The sequence below is a fragment of the Sardina pilchardus genome, chromosome 19 (genome assembly GCF_963854185.1).
Source record: "Sardina pilchardus chromosome 19, fSarPil1.1, whole genome shotgun sequence".
NCBI classification, from domain to species: domain Eukaryota; kingdom Metazoa; phylum Chordata; class Actinopteri; order Clupeiformes; family Clupeidae; genus Sardina; species Sardina pilchardus.
The window spans coordinates 3,184,149-3,206,648 of NC_085012.1; the positions used below are offsets into that span (position 1 = coordinate 3,184,149).

The 22,500-nt window shown below is 48.0% G+C and overlaps 1 protein-coding gene across 1 annotated transcript in view; it reads right to left on the reverse strand.

Moving 5' to 3' along the window:
* dnah5l (dynein, axonemal, heavy chain 5 like) overlaps positions 1-22,500 on the reverse strand; it is a 107,755-nt gene that overhangs the window by 45,052 nt on the left and 40,203 nt on the right. The window contains exons 42-58 of the mRNA XM_062521861.1: positions 21,497-21,684; positions 20,221-20,415; positions 19,277-19,411; positions 16,186-16,375; positions 14,677-14,894; positions 13,637-13,948; positions 13,132-13,221; positions 12,536-12,772; positions 11,665-11,832; positions 10,485-10,691; positions 8,695-9,024; positions 7,887-8,093; positions 7,299-7,529; positions 6,090-6,244; positions 5,175-5,839; positions 4,498-4,778; positions 3,347-3,562 (exon numbers count right to left, since the gene is read on the reverse strand). Coding sequence (XP_062377845.1) covers positions 3,347-3,562; positions 4,498-4,778; positions 5,175-5,839; positions 6,090-6,244; positions 7,299-7,529; positions 7,887-8,093; positions 8,695-9,024; positions 10,485-10,691; positions 11,665-11,832; positions 12,536-12,772; positions 13,132-13,221; positions 13,637-13,948; positions 14,677-14,894; positions 16,186-16,375; positions 19,277-19,411; positions 20,221-20,415; positions 21,497-21,684 — 4,025 coding nt within the window. The remainder of the gene's footprint in view (positions 1-3,346; positions 3,563-4,497; positions 4,779-5,174; positions 5,840-6,089; positions 6,245-7,298; positions 7,530-7,886; positions 8,094-8,694; positions 9,025-10,484; positions 10,692-11,664; positions 11,833-12,535; positions 12,773-13,131; positions 13,222-13,636; positions 13,949-14,676; positions 14,895-16,185; positions 16,376-19,276; positions 19,412-20,220; positions 20,416-21,496; positions 21,685-22,500) is intronic.

The window sequence follows — 22,500 nt, forward strand, 5'->3', positions numbered from 1 at the left end:
TCACTTCTACAATCGGGCAGGCGGCTATGTTGCATTAATGCAAGGACGGAGAGACTGAGACTAAGCTTTTACCCACAGGCAGTGAGACTGCTAAACACAGCACATTTTAAATAATTATTTTTTGTCCCTTAGACAGAAATGATTTTAAACTTGTATTTATTTATTTATTTTTATACTGCTTTCATTTACTATGTATATTTTCTTTCTTTTACTTCTATGCAGAGCAATGGTCCCTTTTTATATTTCACTACATGTAAAATGTATGTGACAAATAAAAACACTTGAACTTGACCTTGAATAAAGACTGTGCTGTAGGCTAAACACCACACACTTTCATAAGGACTGTGCTGTAGGCTAAACACCACACACTTTCATAAAGACTGTGCTGTACTAAACACCACTACACTTTCATAAGGACTGTGCTGTAGGCTAAACACCACACACTTTCATAAAGACTGTGCTGTAGGCTAAACACCACACACTTTCATAAAGACTGTGCTGTACTAAACACCACTACACTTTCATAAGGACTGTGCTGCAGGCTAAACACCACACACTTTCATAAAGACTGTGCTGTAGGCTAAACACCACACACTTTCATAAAGACTGTGCTGTACTAAACACCACTACACTTTCATAAGAACTGTGCTGTAGGCTAAACACCACACACTTTCATAAAGACTGTGCTGTAGGCTAAACACCACACACTTTCATAAAGACTGTGCTGTAGGCTAAACACCACACACTTTCATAAAGACTGTGCTGTAGGCTAAACACAACTACACTTTCATAAAGACTGTGCTGTAGGCTAAACACCACACACTTTCATAAAGACTGTGCTGTACTAAACACCACTACACTTTCATAAGGACTGTGCTGTAGGCTAAACACCACACACTTTCATAAAGACTGTGCTGTACTAAACACCACACACTTTCATAAAGACTGTGCTGTAGGCTAAACACCACACACTTTCATAAAGACTGTGCTGTAGGCTAAACACCACACACTTTCATAAAGACTGTGCTGTAGGCTAAACACCACACACTTTCATAAAGACTGTGCTGTAGGCTAAACACCACACACTTTCATAAAGACTGTGCTGTACTAAACACCACACACTTTCATAAAGACTGTGCTGTAGGCTAAACACCACACACTTTCATAAAGACTGTGCTGTACTAAACACCACACACTTTCATAAAGACTGTGCTGTAGGCTAAACACCACACACTTTCATAAAGACTGTGCTGTAGGCTAAACACCACACACTTTCATAAAGACTGTGCTGTAGGCTAAACACCACTACACTTTCATAAAGACTGTGCTGTACGCTAAACACCACACACTTTCATAAAGACTGTGCTGTACTAAACACCACTACACTTTCATAAGGACTGTGCTGTAGGCTAAACACCACACACTTTCATAAAGACTGTGCTGTACTAAACACCACACACTTTCATAAAGACTGTGCTGTAGGCTAAACACCACACACTTTCATAAAGACTGTGCTGTAGGCTAAACACCACACACTTTCATAAAGACTGTGCTGTAGGCTAAACACCACACACTTTCATAAAGACTGTCCTGTAGGCTGTACTGGTATTCATTATTTGAGGTTCTTTAAGACTGTGCTGTAGGCTGCACTGCTATTTAGCATCTGAGGTTCTTTTCATAAAGACTGTGTAGTAGGCTGTAGAGGTATTATCTTAGATGATAGATGATAGACGTAGATGTATAATCTTAGGTTCTGAGTTATTCCTCACTCTGAAATGTAATTCAGTGTGTTGAATGTCCAACGTTGAAGGTGCTATGAGTTGTGCCTTTTGAACATGGCGATGTAGCAAGCGTGTGACTTTGGGTGTGGTGTGTTTCTATATTCCCCTCAAGTCAGTGCAACTCCAGTTCAGACAGGATTATCTAGTGCATTTCAGCACTGACAGCCTCTGTAATCCTGCGCATAGTGCAAGCGTGAGGGTGCATGAGGGTGTGTGTGTGTGTGTGTGTGTGTCTGTGTGTGTGTGTCTGCGCATACCTGTGAGTGCATTCTATGTGTGATTGAATATGCATTGGTATGCGTGCATGTGTGCACCCAAGCGTGCATTTGTCTGTGCTTGTGTGCTTGTGTGTGTGTGTGTGTGTGTGTGTGTGTGTGTATGTGAATCTTTTGACACATTCACCCAAGCGTTCATGAATGTGTGGTTGTGTATATGAGGGACTGTGAGGGTGAGAGAGGAGAGGGATGGAGAGAAAGAGAGAGAGAGAGAGAGAGAGAGAGAGGGAGAGAGAGAATAAACGACAGCAAGAAAGAGAGTGCATGCTTTAAAAGCTAAGCCCCCCTCTCCTTCTCTCACTCTCTCTTTCTCTCTCCCTCTCTTCTCGCATACTGACAAGGGCTGACTGCCCAGAGAGATTTATGTGCCAGTGTGTGTGTGTGTGTGTGTGTGTGTGTGTGTGTGTGTGTGTATGTGTGTGTGTGTGTGTGTGTGTGTGTGTGTGTGTGTGCTATGCAGGGGCTTTCCGCTGGAACCGCTCCTGCTAAAAGGTGAGACATGGCGGGCTCCTGCTTTGAGTGGACGCTACAGAGCAGCCAAACAGGACCAGTGTGTGTGTGTGTGTGTGTGTGTGAGAGACCAGGGAGGTGAAGATGGAAGTAGTGATCTCATCGTCACGGAGATAAAGTCACTGTCACTAGCTTGTGTACGTACTTAAACGGGGCTCGTATCCTGGCAACAGCCCAACGGTGACAGGCATGCAGGGATTTAGTGCAAAGCCCCCCTGACCTACATCTGTGCTCACACGTCCAAACAGGGGGGGGGGGGGGGGGGGGGGGTCAGCGCTGCCCATGCAGGCCCAGTGGCATGAGTACCAAGGGGGGGGGGGGAATAGGGGTGTGTGTGTGGTGGTGATTTTATTTGATTTTTCATTAAAGACTGATGTGTGTGTTATTTGATTTTTTATTAAAGACTGATGTGTGTTTTAAAGACTGATATGTGTGTTAAACACTGATGTGTGTAGAGGCCTAACATGGCATTAAGTGATGCTTTGAAATGCAAATTTGACCTTTGCATGTTGGTGTGTGTGTGTGTGTGTGTGTGTGTGTGTGCATTCATGATTGTGTACAAGTCTGCATGTATGGGTGTGTGTATGCATTCATTAAGCATTTATGCATGTGTGTGTGTCTGTGTGTGCATGTGCATATATGAACATGAGAATGAACATGTGTGTGTGTGTCTATCTGTATGCGTCTGTGCGTGCGTGCGTGCGTGCGTGCGTGCGTGCGTGCGTGCGTGCGTGCGTGCGTGCGTGCGTGCGTGTGTGCGTAGGTGTGTGTGTGTCCCACCTTGTTGAAGTTCAGCAGCATGCTGAGGAAGGCGGAGTTGTTCATGAGCTTGAGGGCCTCGGTCCAGGAGGGTCGTAGGCAGGGCCGCTCCGTATCCACGGTGACGGCGTCCACCCGGCGCTGGAACAGGAGCAGCACGGCGTCCATGATGCGCATGATCAGGTGAGGCGGCTTGCCCAGCTTCCGCACCGTGGCGATGTCCGCCGGCTTTATGGTCTGGACACGGGACGACAACACGGGTCAGACAACACGGCCATCTACGCATCACACACACCGCACCCTTTATTCATGACACCAACTGTGTACCTGTAGTGTGCACCTGCAGTGTGTACCTGTAGTGTGTACCTGCAGTGTGCACCTGTAGTGTGCACCTGTAGTGTGCACCTGTAGTGTGCACCTGTAGTGTGTACCTGCAGTGTGCACCTGTAGTGTGTACCTGTAGTGTGCACCTGTAGTGTGCACCTGTAGTGTGTACCTGCAGTGTGCACCTGTAGTGTGTACCTGTCTACAGCTCTGTGTGTACCTGTAGTGTGTACCTGTAGTGTGCACCTGTAGTGTGTACCTGTAGTGTGTACCTGCAGTGTGCACCTGTAGTGTGCACCTGTAGTGTGCACCTGTAGTGTGTACCTGCAGTGTGCACCTGTAGTGTGTACCTGTCTACAGCTCTGTGTGTACCTGTAGTGTGTACCTGTAGTGTGCACCTGTAGTGTGTACCTGCAGTGTGCACCTGTAGTGTGCACCTGTAGTGTGCACCTGTAGTGTGCACCTCTAGTGTGCACCTGTAGTGTGTACCTGTAGTGTGCACCTGTGCTGCAGCTCTGTGTGCACCTGTAGTGTGTACCTGTAGTGTGTACCTGTAGTGTGCACCAGTAGTGTATACCTGTAGTGCGTACAGGTACTTGTAGTGTGTACCTGTAGTGTGCACCTGTAGTGTGTACCTGTCTACAGCTCTGTGTGTACCTGTAGTGTGTACCTGTAGTGTGCACCTGCAGTGTGCACCTGTAGAGTGCACCTGTAGTGTGCACCTGTAGTGTGTACCTGTAGTGTGCACCTGTAGTGTGTACCTGTAGTGTGTACCTGTAGTGTGCACCTGTAGTGTGCACCTGTAGTGTGCACCTGTAGAGTGCACCTGTCTCCAGCTCTGTGTGTACCTGTAGTGCAGCCTCAGCGGCCGCTAGTGCTGGCTTAGCTGCCTCCAGCTTGGACTCGGCCACCTTCTTGTCTCCCTCGATCTCGTCCACGATGGCCTGGGCCTTGTCCTTGACCTTCTGCACCTGACCTTTGACCTTCTCGGCGGCCTGCGCCTTGACCGTCACCTCCTGCAGCACCCCGTCCGCCCGCTGGGACGCCACGGCCAGCTCCTGCTCCTTCAGCGCCAGCTCCTTGGACAGCTCACTCACCGACACCTCCGCCTCCATCAGCTTAGCCAGGCCTGGACACACACACACACACACACACACACACACACACACACACACACATGCACGTAGAGAGGAAGGTAGAGGGAGAGCCTGACTGATTTGTTGCTCAATATACTGGAGTAGGAGGACACCATAGCAAATATGGAGAAGACCAAAGATTGATGCCTTCCATTATCCACGACTGACCACACACTGTATAGTGGTCAGAAGAAATGCTAATATCAAACATCCAAACAACCAAGACATCACTTGGATTGTATGATACTGTGTGTATATCCATAATCAACACACTGATAGACCTCAGTATTAGCATTAGCATTGAGCTTAATGTCACACTACCTACAGCCCTGTGTGCATATTTATAATCAACACACTGATAGACCTCAGTAGTAGTACTCCCCACACACCTGTGTTCATGCGCTCTGCAAGCGTTCCCACGTGAGCGATCTTGTCCGAGTAGACGGCCTGGTAGCCCTTGATGAAGGACAGGTAGGACTTGGGCGTCACGTAGGTCTGCCGACGGAACCGCTGGAAGTACTCGCTGCAGGTCTCGGCCACCAGGTCCTGGAAGGCGCCCATGGTGGTCACCACGCTCTGCTTGACCTCCTCCGTGCAGCGGAGCTCGTAGCCGGACAGGAAGTGGTTGGCGACCGCCACGAGGGCGTCGCGCGGCCAGCGCTGGAACCAGTCCACGGTGCAGCCGGACACCAGGCCCGGGAAGCGTAGCGCGCGCGAGCGGAGCCTCTCCCCGACCGGCGACATGCAGAGCGCCACGTGCAGGTGGCTGCGCACGCGCGACAGGAAGTAGTCGTACAGGTTGTCGGCGGTGGGCGGGCGGCGCGGGTGCTCGCGCTTCATGACGGCGATCAGGTCCTGCGTGATCTCGTCCAGCTCGTCGCGGGCGAACAGGTTGGAGACCTCGCCGGACGCCAGCACGTTGTTCAGGTACTCCAGGAAGGACTCGTCCTTGATGTCGTTGTCGGTGAAGATGAAGGTGACGCCCCGCCCCTGCTGCCCGGCCATGCGGTACAGCGTCTTCAGGTCCTCCAGCAGGTTGCTCACGTTGTACGACCTGAGGACAGACAGAACACCATGTTCCAGTGTCAAGTGTTGTTCTGGTCAAGTCATCTGGCAGATGGGTAGCCCTAAGGATGACGTTTAGGTAGATACTTTACTGATACAGAAGAAAGTTAAGGAACAGTTTATGTAAACTATGCATTTCCCATTCCACAGAGACTCCGTCGGATGTGTTGTTGTGTTGTGTTGTGTTGTGTTGTTGTGTTGCTGTGTTGTTGTGTTGTGTTGTTGGGAGAGAAAGCTACCGTGTGAGGGTGATCTGGAAGCTCTGGTACCCAGCGATGAAGGAGGCCAGGCGGGTGAGGCTCTGCTTGCCGGACCCCCCCACCCCCACCAGCAGAGCGTTTCCCTGGGGAGTGCGGATGATCCGGGAGATCTTCACCAGGTGGATCATGGCATCCTGCTCACAGAAACATGTCACAGAAAAATGTTGGCGTTTTTATTTTCTGATTTACACTTTATGATTAAATCTGGCCCTCCCTTTTAAAACCCAACCCATTTTCTATTTACTCAGGTTTGAAAAACTGCCCATTACACATTACATTGCAAGGATGCTACTAGATGTTGATGCTACTAGATGCTACTAGATGTTGATGCTACTAGATGCTGATGTTACTAGATACTGATGCTACTAGGTGCTGATGCTACTAGATGCTGATGTTACTAGGTGTTGATGTTACCAGGTGTTGATGCTACTAGCTCCTGATGCTACTATGTGTTGATGCTACTAGACGTTGATGCTATTAGATGCTGATGCTACAAGGTGCTGATGCTACTAGGTGTTAATGCTATTAGATGCTACTAGATGCTGATGCTACTAGGTGCTGATGCTACTAGATGTTGATGCTACAAGATGTTGATGCTACAGGATGCTGATGCTACTAGATGCTGATGCTACTAGGTACTGATGCTACCAGGTACTGATGCTACTAGATGCTGATGCTACTAGATGCTGATGCTACTAGGTACTGATGCTACCAGGTACTGATGCTACCAGATACTGAGGCTACTAGATGTTGATGCTACAGGATGCTGATGCTACTAGATGCTGATGCTACTAGGTACTGATGCTACCAGGTACTGATGCTACTAGATGCTGATGCTACTAGATGCTGATGCTACTAGGTACTGATGCTACCAGGTACTGATGCTACCAGGTACTGATGCTACTAGATGTTGATGCTACAGGATGCTGATGCTACTAGATGCTGATGCTACTAGGTACTGATGCTACCAGGTACTGATGCTACTAGATGCTGATGCTACTAGATGCTGATGCTACTAGATGCTGATGCTACTAGGTACTGATGCTACCAGGTACTGATGCTACTAGATGTTGATGCTACGAGGTGCTGATGCTATTAGGTGTTTAAGCTACTAGGTGTTGACACCACTGCTGCTGCAGTGCGTGCGTGCGTGAGCGCCCTTGTCCTTGTGCTGACCTTGAAGAAGACCAGGTCCATGGCGCTGCCCCGGACGGCCTCGTTGTACTGCTGCAGGTAGAAGCCCAGCCGCTCCGACAGCACCTGGTAGGACGGGACGGGCTCGTACACCTTGGGCGTCTCGGGCTCCGCGTCGTCCGGCTCGTCTCCCGTGCTCTCCGCCGCGTCCCGCAGGAAGTCCACAAAGTAGACGTCCGCTGCCGCCTGCGCCACCAAGTCCACTCCATGGTCCTCCGTCATGATCTGGACAGTGACGCAGACACTGTGAATTACGCTATTTATCTGTTTTCTAATACTGGACAATGATGTCCAAGAACAGCGGATTAGTGAGTAAAATCAGCTTGATTTGTTTTTGTTATTGTGTAGTAAACACAGAGAGAGTGCAGAAGGAAATGGACAAAGTCCTGCTGTGTGTTGACCACATCCTGGCGAAGCAGACAGCATTCATTACATCCACACACAACCACAGTGTCACGAAACACAACCGTGCCTCGAGCTTTCTACAGTAGATTCAATCATTTTTACTTCAGCTATCGATCAGCCAACGCCTCCAACTCTCCCTGAGATTAATTCAGCGCTAGCAAACCGGCCGGCACCCACCCGCTCCACGATCCCATCAAAGATCACGGTGTCTTTCGGGTCGATGAAGCGGTCAGCGATGACGCGGCAGCACTCGTGCCTCAGGAGCTGCAGGAGCACCGCTGACCCCTGGCACACCCCCGCGCCCACCGCCAGCACGCCCTGCCACACGCGGCTCAGGTCCCGCAGGTTGAAGATGTAGTGGAACTTAGCGGGCGAGGGCAGCATCTGACCAGAGACAAATATAAACAAATAAATATACAAATCACTTAGAAAACGCTCTTTTGCATAGGCTTGGAGGTATATTAAATACTCATGCATTTTGTATAGGCCTGGAGGTATGGAATGACCTTGGCCTTGACTTGGTGGTGTAGATGTTAGCTTGGCCTTTACTGGGTGGAGTAGAGGGCACCGTTACCTTGGCCTTGACTGGGTGGTGTAGATTTTAGCTTGGCCTTGACTGGGTGGTGTAGATGTTAGCTTGGCCTTTAGTGGGTGGTGTAGATGTTAGCTTGGCCTTGACTGGGTGGTGTAGATGTTAGCTTGGCCTTGACTGGGTGGTGTAGAGGGCACCCTTACCTTGGCCTTGACTGGGTGGTGTAGATGTTAGCTTGGCCTTGACTGGGTGGTGTAGATGTTAGCTTGGGCTTGACTGGGTGGTGTAGATGTTAGCTTGGCCTTGACTGGGTGGTGTAGAGGGCACCCTTACCTTGGCCTTGACTGGGTGGTGTAGATGTTAGCTTGGCCTTGACTGGGTGGTGTAGATGTTAGCTTGGCCTTGACTGGGTGGTGTAGATGTTAGCTTGGGTGGTGTAGAGGGCACCGTTACCTTGGCCTTGACTGCTTGCCACACTCTCCTGGAGGTGGGTACCAGGGCACTGGCCAGAGTGCACACGTCCTCGGGGAAGCCCCTGTGTGGGCAGAAGTAGCCGTGCGCCAGGGTGTGGAAGATCTTGTCGATAGAGGAGTTGGAGGGCAGGGTGCAGTTGAAGATGCAGAACTGGCGCTTGAGGCGCTGGGGGATGTCGTTGCGGCCGCCCCCCGGGTGGATCATGGCGGCGGCCAGCTGCACGTCCACCACGGCGGTGAACTCGCCCGGACGCTCCAGGCTGTAGAAGCCGCCCTGCTCCATCAGCTGCCGCACGATCTCATTGGTGATCTGGACTCACACACACACACACACACACACACACACACACACACACACAGTCTATATGTTTATATACTGTATACCACACTGTCTCATTGGTGATCTGAACTCCAGCAGACACAGGCCACAACTCAACGAGCACTTCACATTAGTGCAGTCAGTTTCATTTATGCAATATATACATTTATACATACATGTACATATATACCACATTAAAGGGACACTTCACCGATTAGCATTAAGCTTTGTATCTTTAGAAAACCAGTCATGTTTTTGAATGTTCGTGCATCATTCCCTCAGTTTGCCTTGAGATGGGAGGAATACGGATTTCAATGAAACCCATGAATAGGACTTCCTGCTTTCAATGATGTAAAAATCATTTACATCATTGAAAGCAGGAAGTCCAGGATGCCATTGACAGAAATGCACAAATAGTCCTGAGAATGGTGTGTACAAGTTTTGAACACAGATGCACATATAAAGCCATACATAGTCATACATAGCCATATGAGGCATCAAGCTCAGGGCTTTTTGGTAAACGTCCAAATGACTCTCTAGACTGCTACACCACTTCAGTTGCACCATGTTGCTGAAGATGAAACTAGGGAATGACTAGAGTGGTGATGGGAATGACTAGAGTGGTCATGGGAATGACTAGAGTGGTGATGGGAATGACTAGAGTGGTGATAGGAATGACTAGAGTGGTGATGGGAATGACTAGAGTGGTCATGGGAATCACTAGGGTGGTGATGGGAATGGCTAGAGTGGTGATGGGAATGACTAGAGTGGGAATGACTAGAGTGGTGATAGGAATGACTAGAGTGGTCACAGGAATGATTAGAGTGGGAATAACTAGAGTGGTCATGGGAATGACTAGAGTGGGAATGACTAGAGTGGTGATGGGAATCACTAGAGTGGTCATGGGAATGACCAGAGTGGGAATGACTAGAGTGGTCATGGGAATGACTAGAGTGGGAATAACTAAAGTGGTCATGGGAATGACTAGAGTGGTGATAGGAATGGAGTGGTGATGGGAATGACTAGAGTGGTGATAGGAATGACTAGAGTGGTCATGGGAATGACCAGAGTGGGAATGACTAGAGGTGATGGGAATGACTAGAGTGGTGATGGGAATGACCAGAGTGGGAATGACTAGAGTGGGAATAACTAGAGTGGTGATGGGAATGACTAGAGTGGTGATAGGAATGACCAGAGTGGGAATGACTAGAGTGGGAATAACTAAAGTGGTCATGGGAATGACTAGAGTGGTGATAGGAATGGAGTGGTGATGGGAATGACTAGAGTGGTGATAGGAATGACTAGAGTGGTCATGGGAATGACCAGAGTGAGAATGACTAGTGGTGATGGGAATGACTAGAGTGGTGATGGGAATGACCAACTGATGATTAGAACATGAGATAGCAGCTGGTGCAGGTAAACGCCCGCTGGGTTCTGACTGTACGCCTCACCTGGTCGCCCCACTCGTTGATGACGGGCATGTTGATGTCGTCGATGAAGACGGTCATCCTCTTGCCGGCGGGCGGCCCGTAGGTGGCGCCCATGCGCTTGTCTATGTAGCTCTCCACACTCTGCTGGAACATCCCTGGCAGCGTGGCCGACGAGAAGTTCAGGCTCTTACTCACATGTGTCTCTGGGTCATACTTACTGGTGTAGCCCTGCACAGTCGCGCACACACACACACACACACACACACACACACCGTTATTATGGGTCATACTTACTGGTGTAGCCCTGCACAGTCGCGCACACACACACACACACACACACACACACACCGTTATTATGGGTCATACTTACTGGTGTAGCCCTGCACAGTCGCACACACACACACACACCGTTATCATGGGTCATACTTACTGGTGTAGCCCTGCACAGTCACACACACATACACACATACTGTCATTATGGGTAATATTTACTGGTGTATTCCTGCACAATTACACAGGTGTGTAAGTGTAAGCGTGTAGGTGTGAGTTGACTGTCGTGTAGGTGTGAGTTGACTGTTGTGTAGGTGTAAGTTGACTGTTGTGTAGGTGTAAGTTGACTGTCGTGTAGGTGTGAGTTGAGTGTTGTGTAGGTGTGAGTTGAGTGTTGTGTAGGTGTGAGTTGAGTGTTGTGTAGGTGTAAATTGAGTTCAGACCTTAATCATGACTGTTGTGTAGGTGTAAGTTGAGTTCAGACCTTAATCATGACTGTTGTGTAGGTGCAAGTTGAGTTCAGACCTTAATCATGACTGTTGTGTAGGTGTAAGTTGAGTTCAGACCTTAATCATGACTGTTGTGTAGGTGTAAGTTGACTGTTGTGTAGGTGTAAGTTGACTGTTGTGTAGGTGCAAGTTGAGTTCAGACCTTAATCATGATGACTGTTGTGTAGGTGTAAGTTGAGTGTTGTGTAGGTGCAAGTTGAGTTCAGACCTTAATCATGACTGTCGTGTAGGTGTAAGTTGAGTGTTGTGTAGTGGAGTTCAGACCTTAATCATGACTGTTGTGTAGGTGCAAGTTGACTGTCGTGTAGGTGCAAGTTGAGTTCAGACCTTAATCATGACTGTTGTGTAGGTGTAAGTTGAGTTCAGAAGAATAGAATAGAATAGAATATAGAATTTAGAATATAGAATATTAGAGTCCAGACCTTAATCATGACTGTTTTGGCAGTGCCCTGTTCACCGATGAGCAGCACGGCTTTACCCTGTTGCATGATGGTCCGCATCAGAAAGTCCGTTCTGACGTTGTCAACGTTGGGTACGAGTATGGAGGCGTAGTCAGGAACAACGTCCTGCGGATATTTGTACTCAGGGACCTAAACACAGAGGCGTAGTCAGGAATAACCTCCTGCGGATATTTGTACTCAGGTACCTAAACACAGAGGCGTAGTCAGGAATAACGTCCTGCGGATATTTGTACTCAGGTACCTAAACACAGAGGCGTAGTCAGGAATAACGTCCTGCGGATATTTGTACTCAGGTACCTAAACACAGAGGCGTAGTCAGGAATAACGTCCTGCGGATATTTGTACTCAGGGACCTAAACACAGTGGCGTAGTCAGGAACAACAATACAGAAGGACATTAAGTGATCTGATGATGTGCTCTGTGAACTGTTCCCACAAGTACTAACATATTCATAACATGACATTAATGTGTATAAGAATACACTGATGACCACAAGCATAAATACATTCATAACGTGACGTTAATGTTAATGTGTATAAGAACACACTGATGACCACGAGCATAAATATATTCATAACGTGACGTTAACGTTAATGTGTATAAGAACACACTGATGATCACGAGCACAAACTTATTCATAACGTGACGTAAACGTTAATGTGTATATAAACACACTGAAGACCACGAACACAAACATATTCATAACGTCACGTTAACGTTAATGTGTATAAGAACACCAGACCACTCGCTACAGCACACACAAACATATTCATAACGTGACGTTAACGTTAATGCGCACAAGAACACACTGAAGACCACACTGCGGCAGCACCTTTCTAGACCAGTGTTCCCACTCCCCGGCCTGGTTGACTACGAACTCGAAGATGGTCTGGTCTCCGTGGGTGCGGGGCAGGTCCAGAGGGGCGGAGTGGGCCGTGAGGAACGCCTCCAGCCGAGCTCTGTCGTCCAGCTCCAGCAGCGCCCCCAGCGACCACATGACGGCGAACACGAACAGCCGCCCCACCTGCCCACGAGCTGCGCTCTTCTCATCTGCCGACGGCAGCAAGCCCTGCAGGGGTCAAACACACACGCCCACAACGGGTCAAACACACACGCCCACAACGGGTCAAACACACACGCCCACAATTCCTGTTGAGCTTAGGTACAGGGTCCACCTTAGAAACGGAGTGGACATTTATTCTAAAACTGAGGTTTGCCCGGCGGTTGTAGCGGTTTGCCCGGCGGTTGTAGCGGCTTGACTGGCGGTTGTAGTGGTTTGCCCGGCGGTTGTAGCGGTTTGACTGGCGGTTGTAGCGGCTTGACTGGCGGTTGTAGTGGTTTGCCCGGCGGTCGTAGCGGTTTGACTGGCGGTTGTAGCGGTTTGACTGGCGGTTGTAGCGGTTGTAGTGGACTCTGTTCATCACTGACCTGCAGCAGATCCAGGGCCTGCTTGATGTACATGCACTCCAGGATCTGCATTTTGGGTGCCACTGCCGTGAAGATGAAGTTAATGAGGTCCTGCACACACACAGAGCAGAATTACACTCCCAGTGTTAATCACACACAACTACACAACCATCACCAGTTATGATACAAGTCAGATAGGCACTGATTCTGGACTGAGGCTGGAGGAAAGATTACTGATTAAACTGATTTCAGAGACGCCCTTTTTGATGGGGTCCCTGCCATTCTATTCAGTTCCTGGCTACATGAGCTGTCTAGTTGAGTGCCTGAACTTAGAAATAAGCATGTCTAAGTACACATTGACTTCATGTTTACAAATGAGAAAAAATGAAAAGAATGAAAAAACAAACGAGAAAAGAATAATTCCCATCATTAGGTTATTTACGGTAGATGTCAAACTATGATACTGGCCAACTGATGTTGTGCTGTGTGCCTTTAAATCTGCTAGTGGCCCTGGACAGCCCCTGACCTGGAAGATGCTGTTAAAGCAGTTGAGCAGCACGTCGGCCTGCGCTGGTGGAATGTTCCGGAGCCAGGCGTGCAGGATGGGCTGCCAGTCCAGCACAGAGCAGCTCATGAACACCATGCCGTTGCGGGACACGGTGGCCGGGGAGGCGTTGTCGATGTTGTGGGGCTCAAACACAACCTTGCAGTTGGGGGCCATGGGGATGCGGTCTCCGTTGGCGAGAGTTAACGTCTTGTTATCGTCCAAGACAGAGTTCAGGTTCTCAATCCAGATGGCATCGACTGGACCGTCCAGAACTATCCAGATGTGTTCACCCTGAACAGAACCACCGGGACATGCTGACGTTACATCACTGCTTTGGTGAACACTTAGAAAAGGACATCATCTCATCAGACTCAGTCACTATGGAGACTCTAGTCACTATGGAGACACTAGTCACTATGGAGACACTAGTCACTATGGAGACTCTAGTCACTATGGAGTCTTTAGTCGCTATAGAGACTAGCCACTATGGACACTATGGAGACTCTAGTCACTAAGGAGACTGTAGTCAATATGGAGACTCTTGTCACTATGGAGAATATGGAGTCTTTAGTCACTATGGAGACTAGTCAATATGGACACTATGGAGACTCTAGTCACTATGGAGACTTTAGTCACTATGGAGACTCTAGTCACTATGGAGAATATGGAGACTCTAGTCACTATGGAGTCTTTGGTCACTATGGATACTAGTCACTATGGAGACTAGTCACTATGGACACTATGGAGACTCTAGTCACTATGGAGACTTTAGTCACTATGGAGACTCTAGTCACTAGTCACTATGGAGACTAGTCACTATGGACACTATGGAGACTGTAGTCTCTATGGAGACTGTAGTCACTGTGGAGACTCTAGTCACTATGGAGACTATGGAGCCTCTAGTCACTATGGAGCCTCTAGTCACTATGGAGACTCTAGTCACTATGGAGAGTTTAGTCACTATGGAGACACTAGTCACTATGGAGACTCTAGTCTCTGTTGGATGTGGACTTCCAAACCTTCTTGGCTTTGAGTGTTTTCCTCCACAGGGTGGAGAAGATCCCGTCGGTCCAGTCGTTGGTGGCCACGTCCAGCGTGCCGAACATCTGTGCGGCGGTGACGGCCTTGGGGTTCATGCGCATCTCCCTGTGGGCCGCGCCGCACTCCGTCATCGCCCTCATCAGCGTGTGGATGCACGTACTCTTCCCTGTTCCGCTGGGGCCCAGCGTCATCATACCTGCAGCACACACAGTGTGTGTTAGAGTGTGTGTGTGTGTGTAGTGTTCCACTAGGGCCCAGCGTCATCATACCTGCAGCACACACAGTGTGTGTTAGAGTGTGTGTGTGTGTAGTGTTCCGCTGGGGCCCAGCGTCGTCATACCTGCAGCACACACAGTGTGTGTTAGAGTGTGTGTGTGTGTGTAGTGTTCCACTAGGGCCCAGCGTCATCATACCTGCAGCACACACAGTGTGTGTTAGAGTGTGTGTGTGTGTGTAGTGTTCCACTAGGGCCCAGCGTCATCATACCTGCAGCACACACAGTGTGTGTTAGAGTGTGTGTGTGTAGTGTTCCGCTGGGGCCCAGCGTCATCATACCTGCAGCACACACAGTGTGTGTTAGAGTGTGTGTGTAGTGTTCCGCTAGGACCCAGCGTCATCATACCTGCAGCACACACAGTGTGTGTTAGAGTGTGTGTGTGTGTGTGTAGTGTTCCACTAGGGCCCAGCGTCATCATACCTGCAGCACACACAGTGTGTGTTAGAGTGTGTGTGTGTGTAGTGTTCCACTAGGGCCCAGCGTCATCATACCTGCAGCACACACAGTGTGTGTTAGAGTGTGTGTGTGTGTGTAGTGTTCCACTAGGGCCCAGCGTCATCATACCTGCAGCACACACAGTGTGTGTTAAAGTGTGTGTGTGTGTAGTGTTCCACTAGGGCCCAGCGTCATCATACCTGCAGCACACACAGTGTGTGTTAGAGTGTGTGTGTGTGTGTAGTGTTCCACTAGGGCCCAGCGTCATCATACCTGCAGCACACACAGCAGTAGTGTTCCACTAGGGCCCAGTGTGCAGCATGTGTTAGAGTGTGTGTGTAGTGTTCCGCTAGGACCCAGTGTCATCATACCTGCATAATGGCCCAAATGGTTCTATAGGTTGAAATGAGTCAAATGGTTCTATAGGTTGAAATGGCCAAATGGATTAAAGATGGAGATCAGTAGAAAATAAGGGGTAATGAGAATTGACCTTAAACAGTGTGTATTATGGTGTGTTTTGGGGGAGAGGGGGAGAGAGGGAACCTGCTGTGCGGCTATGTTGTGTATGGTTTGTTTGTTTTTGTTTTGGTGTTGTGTGATAATGTAGTGCTACTTGCTACAGTGTATTATGGTATTGGCTTAAATACCCAGTGTAACTGTCATTTTGCACTATGTTTTAAAATAAAAAACTGTGAATTATAAAAAAAATAAATGGCCAAATGGTTCTATAGGTTGAAATGGCCCAAATGGTTCTACATGACTGTGCCATGCTCACCGTGCCTGACCCGCTGGGTCTCGTAGAGCTGCACCAGCTTGAGCAGCCAGGGCGGGTGGGCGATGAGCTGGGCCTGCTGGGCCTGGGCCGCGATGGCCGCCTCCAGCTCGGGGTAGCCCGCCTTGTCCAGCGTGATGCCCGGGAACAGGTCGTCAATCAGGCTCATGAAGAGAGGCTCGTCCTCGTCCACCTGAGACAGAACAGGTCGTCAATCAGGCTCATGAAGAGAGGCCAAAGATCCTTAAGGCGTAGCAAGATACGTCGTCGTAGTTCATGTCTATGGGCGCAAAACGGGGATCACTTCCTCTGCATAAAGAGGCGCGTCATTGCGTGTCAGACGTATTCATGGGTTTCATCAGGTCCCTTTCCACAGGTGTACAAAATCAAGCACTCGATTATCAATGCTTGATGATGTTCCAAAATAATCTCGCTGCTCTTTCAAGCCCTCTACATTTATTAGTTCTAATATGGAAGTAACACACACAAAGCATACATTTCAAGGAATTGAATAAAAACATCAATGGAATAATGGAAATATGTCGCTGCTCTCATTAAGTTACCCCAGCGCCATCTGATCGTCGTTAGCACAAATCAGGATTTGGTTCAGCTGGCTGGCTAATGTGTTGTCAAGGTAGAGCGTACGTAGCAACCGGCCAATAAGCAGAATAAACAAGAGGGGCACACCTGATATAAAGTCGATTTTCTCCAGACGGGAATGCTCAAAAATGCTAAAAAGGTACCTGAAGTGGTCAGAAGGGGTTGAGGGTCATGAAACCGTGCCCAAAATTCACACTCCTAACTCTAGAGAATGGAGATTTTAGCATATAGTTGAAATTCTGATCTATGTCCATAGACCTCAATGGAACAGTTGCTGCCTCTGCTCTGCATAAAGGGGGATTTTGACCCCCCCTCTTGCGATTCGGGTTCCAGGAAGTGGCTTCTCATGAAGTATCTTGCTCCGCCCTTAATTATCTTTGGAGAGGCTCGTCCTCGTCCACCTGAGACAGAACAGGTCGTCAATCAGGCTCATGAAGAGAGGCCAAAGATCCTTAAGGCGTAGCAAGATACGTCGTCGTAGTTCATGTCTATGGGCGCAAAACGGGGATCACTTCCTCTGCATAAAGAGGCGCGTCATTGCGTGTCAGACGTATTCATGGGTTTCATCAGGTCCCTTTCCACAGGTGTACAAAATCAAGCACTCGATTATCAATGCTTGATGATGTTCCAAAATAATCTTGCTGCTCTTTCAAGCCCTCTACATTTATTAGTTCTAATATGGAAGTAACACACACAAAGCATACATTTCAAGGAATTGAATAAAAACATCAATGGAATAATGGAAATATGTCGCTGCTCTCATTAAGTTACCCCAGCGCCATCTGATCGTCGTTAGCACAAATCAGGATTTGGTTCAGCTGGCTGGCTAATGTGTTGTCAAGGTAGAGCGTACGTAGCAACCGGCCAAAGCAGAATAAACAAGAGGGGCACACCTGATATAGGCTAAAGTCGATTTTCTCCAGACGGGAATGCTCAAAAATGCTAAAAAGGTACCTGAAGTGGTCAGAAGGGGTTGAGGGTCATGAAACTGTGCCCAAAATTCACATTCCTAACTCTAGAGAATGGAGATTTTAGCATATAGTTGAAATTCTGATCTATGTCCATAGACTTCAATGGAACAGTTGCTGCCTCTGCTCTGCATAAAGGGGGATTTTGACCCCCCCTCTTGCGATTCGGGTTCCAGGAAGTGGCTTCTCATGAAGTATCTTGCTCCGCCCCTTAATGATCTTTGGAGAGGCTCGTCCTCGTCCACCTGAGACAGAACAGGTCGTCAATCAGGCTCATGAAGAGAGGCTCGTCCTCGTCCACCTGAGACAGAACAGGTCGTTAATGAGGTTCCTCCTCGTCCACCTGAGACAGAACAGGTCGTTAAATGAGGTTCGTGAAGAGAGGTTCCTCCTCGTCCACCTGAGACAGAACAGGTCGTTAATGAGGTTCGTGAAGAGAGGTTCCTCCTCGTCCACCTGAGACAGAACAGGTCGTTAATGAGGTTCGTGAAGAGAGGTTCCTCCTCGTCCACCTGAGACAGAACAGGTCGTTAATGAGGTTCGTGAAGAGAGGTTCCTCCTCGTCCACCTGAGACAGAACAGGTCATTAATGAGGTTCCTCCTCGTCCACCTGAGACAGAACAGGTCATTAATGAGGTTCCTCCTCGTCCACCTGAGACAGAACACCACACCATCAGCATGGTGTGGTGTTCACACACACACACACACACACACACACACACACACACACACACACACACACACACACACACACACACACACACACACACACACACACACAGCCACGGGGGCTCACAGCATAGAAGTGTGTTATGCTATTCATGGTTACATCAGGTCCCTCTCCACAGGTGTATCAAATCAAGCACCTTGATTATCAATGCAGACCGCATGCTGCTTGATTAATACACCTGATGAAACCCATGAATTGATAACATTACTCGTAGTGATAGCACATTTGAACAACAGAATGAACAGTACATAACAACAGTAGACAAGAGAAGCTCATTAACCAAGAGGAAAAATACATTTTAAAGGTATCCAATGCAGTTTAATTTTTTTTGTTGATGGGTACCAAATCTCCATCGAAATAACGTTAAAGCCGTTAAATTACATTCAAACACCTGTAAAGGAACAATTACATCTCCAGCCATTTGACTCTGGTGTTGACTACTGGAAGACACACACACACACACACACACACACACACACACACACACACACACACACACACACACACACACACACACACACACACACACACACACACACACACACACACACACACACACACACACACACACACACACACAGTGAAGCATGCTAAGTGTGAGTACCAGTTTGGAGAGGTTCATGTCCTGGAGACACACACACACACACACACACACACACACACACACAGACACACACAGACACACACACACACACACACACACACACACACACACACACACACACACACACACACACACACACACACACACACACACACACACACACACACAGTGAAGCATGCTAAGTGTGAGTACCAGTTTGGAGAGGTTCATGTCCCGCAGGACTCTCATGACGACGGTCTTCTCCGGTTCCGTGGGGTTGGCCCGCTTCACCGCCCCCAGCGTCCTCAGAACCGAGAGGATGTTCCGCAGCCCGAAGTCATAGTGGACCTGCCCAGAACATATACACAACGTTATAGTGGACCTGCCCAGTTAAATATACACAACGTTATAGTGGACCTGCCCAGAACATATACACAACGTTATAGTGGACCTGCCCTGTTAAATATACACAACGTTATAGTGGACCTGCCCAGAACATATACACAACGCTATAGTGGACCTGCCCAGAACATATACACAACGTTATAGTGGACCTGCCCAGAACATATACACAACGTTATAGTGGACCTGCCCAGAACATATACACAACGTTATAGTGGACCTGCCCAGTATATATATACACAACGTTATAGTGGACCTGCCCAGGATATATACACAACGTTATAGTGGACCTGCCCAGGATATATACACAACGTTATAGTGGACCTGCCCAGAACATATACACAACGTTATAGTGGACCTGCCCAGTATATATATACACAACGTTATAGTGGACCTGCCCAGGATACACAACGCTATAGTGGACCTGCCCAGGATATATACACAACGTTATAGTGGACCTGCCCAGAACATATACACAACGTTATAGTGGACCTGCCCAGTTAAATATACACAACGTTATAGTGGACCTGCCCAGAACATATACACAACGTTATAGTGGACCTGCCCAGAACATATACACAACGTTATAGTGGACCTGCCCAGGATATATACAAAACGTTATAGTGGACTTCGGCTCTCAGGCTCACAGGCTCTCTAAATGACATGCTGTTTGCACCAATAACAACAACAACAATAGTAATAATAGCTTTATCCTTCATTTTCCTCTTCTCACAATTCTTCTCAGGCCGCCTCACCTGTTTGGACAGCTGCTCCTCACACAGCTTGTACAGGGTGTAGAACTTGCGACTGAGCACCTGGTTGTCACGGAAACCAGCACTGGCTAGCTTGACCCTCATGATGATGGCCCGGTCCGGAACCATCATGGCCACGGTGCGGAACTGGATCTTCAGGTTCTCAGGGAGCTCCTGCCGGCCGGCATAGCCAGGGTTCTACCACACACACACACACACACACACACACACACACACACACACACACACACACAGTTGGGAGGGTTCTATCATACACACACAGGGTTGGGACCAGTGGGTTCTGTCATACACATACAGTGCACATTAGCGTGCGTGCTACTCTGCTGCTAGCATCTGCATAAACAGCTCTGCTCTGAGCTCATAGCACCAGCACACTGTGAAGGAGCCTGTCCAGTAGATTTGATATTTATATCGCTATCGGCCTTGAAAATCCCATGTTGGTCTAGTCATTTTATGGCCTACACTGCGATCTGACTACACATAAACTTGACTGAGATCAGACTACACATAAACTTGACTGAGATCAGACTACATATTAACTTCACTGAGATCAGACTACACATAAACTTCACTGAGATCAGACTACACATAAACTTGACTGAGATCAGACTACACATAAACTTGACTGAGATCAGACTACATATTAACTTCACTGAGATCTGACTACACATAAACTTCACTGAGATCAGACTACACATAAACTTCACTGAGATCAGACTACACATAAACTTCACTGAGATCAGACTACACATAAATTTGACTGAGATCAGACTACACATAAACTTGACTGAGATCAGACTACACATAAACTTGACTGAGATCTGACTACATATTAACGTCACTGAGATCTGACTACACATTAACCTCACTGTCACTGAGATCTAACTACACATAAACTTCACAGAGATCAGACTACACATAAACTTGACTGAGCTCAGACTACATATTAACTTGACTGAGATCAGACTACACATAAACTTGATTGAGATCAGACTACACATAAACTTGACTGAGATCAGACTACATATTAACTTGACTGAGATCAGACTACACATAAACTTGACTGAGATCAGACTACACATTTACCTCACTGAGATCAGACTACACATTAACCTCACTGAGGTCTGACTACACATACATTTGGCCAAGTGAAATATTATTGGATCATGTGTTTGAGCACTATTGCTGTATCTCCTAGAACACGGCTGTTTCCTGGTGCGAGGTGAGAAGGGTGGCGTGGTGCTAAGCGCCTCCTCACCATGGTGAGGAAGATGCCGAACTCCCGGTCCATGCTGACCAGGTCTCCGTCGGTGAAGACGAAGGTGGCCTTCTTGTTCTTCTTGCACTGCAGCACGATGTAGATCTGCTGGGCCGCCACGGACAGGACGGGCAGCTCGATGCGGTTAAACTCATCAAAGCACCCCCAGGCCCCGGACTGGGCCAATCCTGTTGAGCAAACACACAACACACATCACACCTCTGACCAATCAACTTCACCTGTTCAGCAAACACACAACACACATCACACCTCTGACCAATCAACTTCACCTGTTGAGCAAACACACAACACGCATCACATCTCTGACCAATCGACAGCCGCCTGACGTAAACATTACTCCGAGAGTAACACGTTGTGTGACGGATCAAACCTGCTTGAGTGGCAGCCAATAAATAACATCAACTTGTGCGTTGGATAATCTTATTGATCGACCTTTAATCTTTTATCATAAACATTCATGATGGTTTGTTTTGGTATAACCAGCAGCAGAATGGGTTTGTGCACAGACTAAGACATCAAGCATCAAACTGATGAGAGGGTCTCTTTTTCAATAAAACTGAAATTTTGGAAAGTAGGGCATGATGAGAGAAATCTGAAACAGCCCTCAACTCATTCACACTGAATGCTTTTTTTTCAGTCAGCTTCATCCATTATTTATCAAAAGAAGAAAACATTTAGTTGAGTCAGCTCAATACTGTATAAGACTTTTCTAGAGATGTTTGTCCGTTTACGACAACACACTGCAAGTTATTTTCCAGCCGAATATTCTAGACTCCCACATTAGTGAAGCCATCTGAACCTTCCTTTGATGTGGTGAACTGAACATGCATTTCATTACTTTTACTTTGCCCATACGGGAAACATCTGTAAATATATATGCCAGAAGAGGAGAAATCACCTTTTTAAGCAGCGCGTAGACAACGGGAATGACAGCAAATGTGTTGAATCTTCGCTGGATTTAACAGTCAAAACGTATGTTTTTC